At 35.7% G+C, this 2,765-nt stretch overlaps 1 protein-coding gene across 2 annotated transcripts in view; it reads right to left on the reverse strand.

Moving 5' to 3' along the window:
• Positions 1–2,765, reverse strand: part of LOC117171690 — a 66,816-nt gene that overhangs the window by 54,357 nt on the left and 9,694 nt on the right. Inside the window, exon 3 of one of the 2 annotated variants that reach the window (XM_033359231.1) lies at positions 1,231–2,181. The exons of the other annotated variant lie outside the window; for it this stretch is intronic. Within the exon in view, the coding sequence (XP_033215122.1) occupies positions 1,781–2,181 (401 nt within the window). The 3' untranslated portion in view covers positions 1,231–1,780. Of the gene's footprint in view, positions 1–1,230; positions 2,182–2,765 lie in introns of those variants that run through there. 2 annotated transcript variants of the gene reach the window in all.

The raw sequence follows: 2,765 nt of genomic DNA on the forward strand, positions 1-2,765 counted from the left end.
ATGTGCTATTTGGGAACACCAAGATGACACATGGTTCGTTGAGTGGTAATTCTCGGGAAACAAGGACAGTGAATTGGCTTTTGTTAAAAAATGTCTCCAACGCTTGACTTCGGTGAGCTTCTAATCTTACTAACTCAATTCGCAATAAATGTGGTCAAATTTCTGGGTTCCTTAGTAAGCTATACAACAATTTCGCCCTTCGACCAAAACCAAGATTTTAAATCAAGTTTCAAAGAATGCTTGACTGTTTAGAGGAGTTCAGCTAGCTAAAAATCAGCACAGATTTCTAAGTTGGAAATAGTTTGCTGCTTTAGTATGTCCTTTCTTAAGTGTCTGTGAATCCATGGAGATCCAATTACGTTAGCTCTTTATCCATGAATCGCCTTATCATCTTGATCTAATTGAGCGATTCTAAATCTTCTCGATAGTTCACCTATTGTGTGTAAACTCCCTGTGAAATTGCCTCATCCCAACTTACCTTCAGCTGCTATATTTAATGCATCAAAACTTTTGCTGTTATGATGGCTGGAGCTAGCAGGCTCTCGTCGAGGGATTTCTTCATTCAATCTTAATGTTGAAATTATACTGCACATTTCTGCTCCTGTATGCGAACGACCACTGAACTTTTTTGATTCCACTTGATTCCCTAACTCGACGAACTGCTTAGTTGTCTCAGTTTTTAAAATTCAATACGTAAATGATATTTACCTAATCTTGTGCAGTAAAATCATATTGTTTAGAAGGTGAGACGTCTATTTGCAAGGTGGCATACTGCATTGTCTTTTATAGTCTTTTTTAGCGTATTAATGAATTTAAGAAAGGACTGGATGCATTTGTAGGTAATTTAAAGATGGTGTTCCATTTCGCTCGTAGTTGGGATACGAAACTCTTCGATTGTTTCTGCCGCAAACCTGTAAGAATAATGAGGAGTAGGAAACGTTTCGTACCCCAAGTCTAAGGGAAACGATACCTATTGAAGTGGTACCATTCACACTACCAAGCCTAATTTTTGTTGCAGGTATATGGCACCCTGAAATCAGCGTTAGATTCACACTTTGTTTTTACTGTGATCTTCACTTGATATTATTTCAAAGAACCTCGTAAAATATGCCCTTTTTAAAATTAATTTTTTGTCTAATTATGTATTGCTGTGGAAAAGGATTTCTTATCATTATCTGGATTTAATCAGAACGTAACATTTATTTAACTTTAGAAACAAAATTACAATCACCAGTCGTCTAATGCTTTTTCCAGACGACTCATTTAGCAGTCGCAGAATCAAACTTCGTCCTTAAGTGCGGCTACTATATAAAGGCTTATCTTTGATATAGATAACGAAGTGCAAAAAGGAATATATTTTGAAAGTAAAACATATGGTAAATATATACTATAGTAAATCCTACATACAAAGTGTAAGCTGCTCGCTAAACAAAAATTATTTAAACTAAAATTACTTTGATTATGCAACATACAATAAGTGGAATAAGATATAAGCAAGCCGAACCAAATTATTTAAAAAGGGTACAGGGAGAGGGAAGATGTATAAAAGTTCCAAGCTTTATATTGAGAAACAAGACTAAACATGGAATGGATTTGACGAAAACGAGAGCAGAAAGTGCAGAATATGTGTTCGGAACATTTTTGGCCAAAAATTTGTTGACATCCTGAAATATTTTTACAAATTTTGGTTGTAGTTTTTATGTTTTTCTCCATCACGTGTGATCAGAGCATAATAATAATCTCAAGTTAGCATGACATGAAGGTACATTCGAATAAAGTTTTAAATATTCCCTGCAGAAAAATACCCCACTCTACGTGTTCGCGCAAAACGAATGTATTTGTGCCAATATGATTCCTTATCTCCTTTCTTGCACCCTGGAAGCGGATCATAATTCGGTTCTAAATTTATAGTTTCCTTGGCTACGTTGTCAATTATTTTCAATGCAACTTTTTGATATGGCTCTTCTGTTGAAATCACGAAGTGGTACGCTTGCCAGTCAATGATTAATCCAATGAGTTTTGTTCCAGTTGTATCTGTAAGTACGGGATATTCCTTGTCTGAGGCTAAAAGATAAACCTGAGGACGATTGTCTTGATCAAAACGTAGGATATAACAAAAATCAAGTGTTATGACAGGAAGTGGTTCTGGTTTTTTCTCTCGTCGCCAACTCCACTTGGATGCTGGAAAAAATTGGGGATGGTGATTACAAAAATTTGATCACTTTTAACTGAAATTTCCGAAACCAAAAAAATTGTAAAGCGCATAAATTATATATATTTTTCAAATTAAGATAGTATACAAAAATGTAAGACAAATTTATATGTAAAGATTAAGTCTCGAATAATTGTGTTAAGGTAAAGTCACCAGTCAATTACATGCGACCGGTAAGGCCAACCCTGGATGAATTTCCTTGTTTAGTTTTGAGGGTTCTCACGATTTAGGAACATATTAAATGTATAGTGTATTTTGAAATAAAGTTTTCTCAGAAGAATTTTAGTTTTTAGAACATAGTAAGGAAACTCGAAAAAGGGCTATCGCACGGATTCTCGGCGCTTTCCACGAGTTTTCCATGAGTGGGGAAATTTAGAAAAGGGTGCATGGACTCTGTCCTGATTGACTACAATTGTACCAGGGCGTTCCTCAACTCTCAGAAATCTTCCTCAGAGGGGCTGAAGTAATCACATCTTCCCTCTGGAGAGATCAAATACTTTCCGATCGCCAAAGTAATTTGACGTGCGCTCTTCTTCGAAAAAGATATAGTTTC

Source organism: Belonocnema kinseyi, chromosome 1, assembly GCF_010883055.1.
Source record: "Belonocnema kinseyi isolate 2016_QV_RU_SX_M_011 chromosome 1, B_treatae_v1, whole genome shotgun sequence".
Taxonomy (NCBI): Eukaryota; Metazoa; Arthropoda; class Insecta; order Hymenoptera; family Cynipidae; genus Belonocnema; species Belonocnema kinseyi.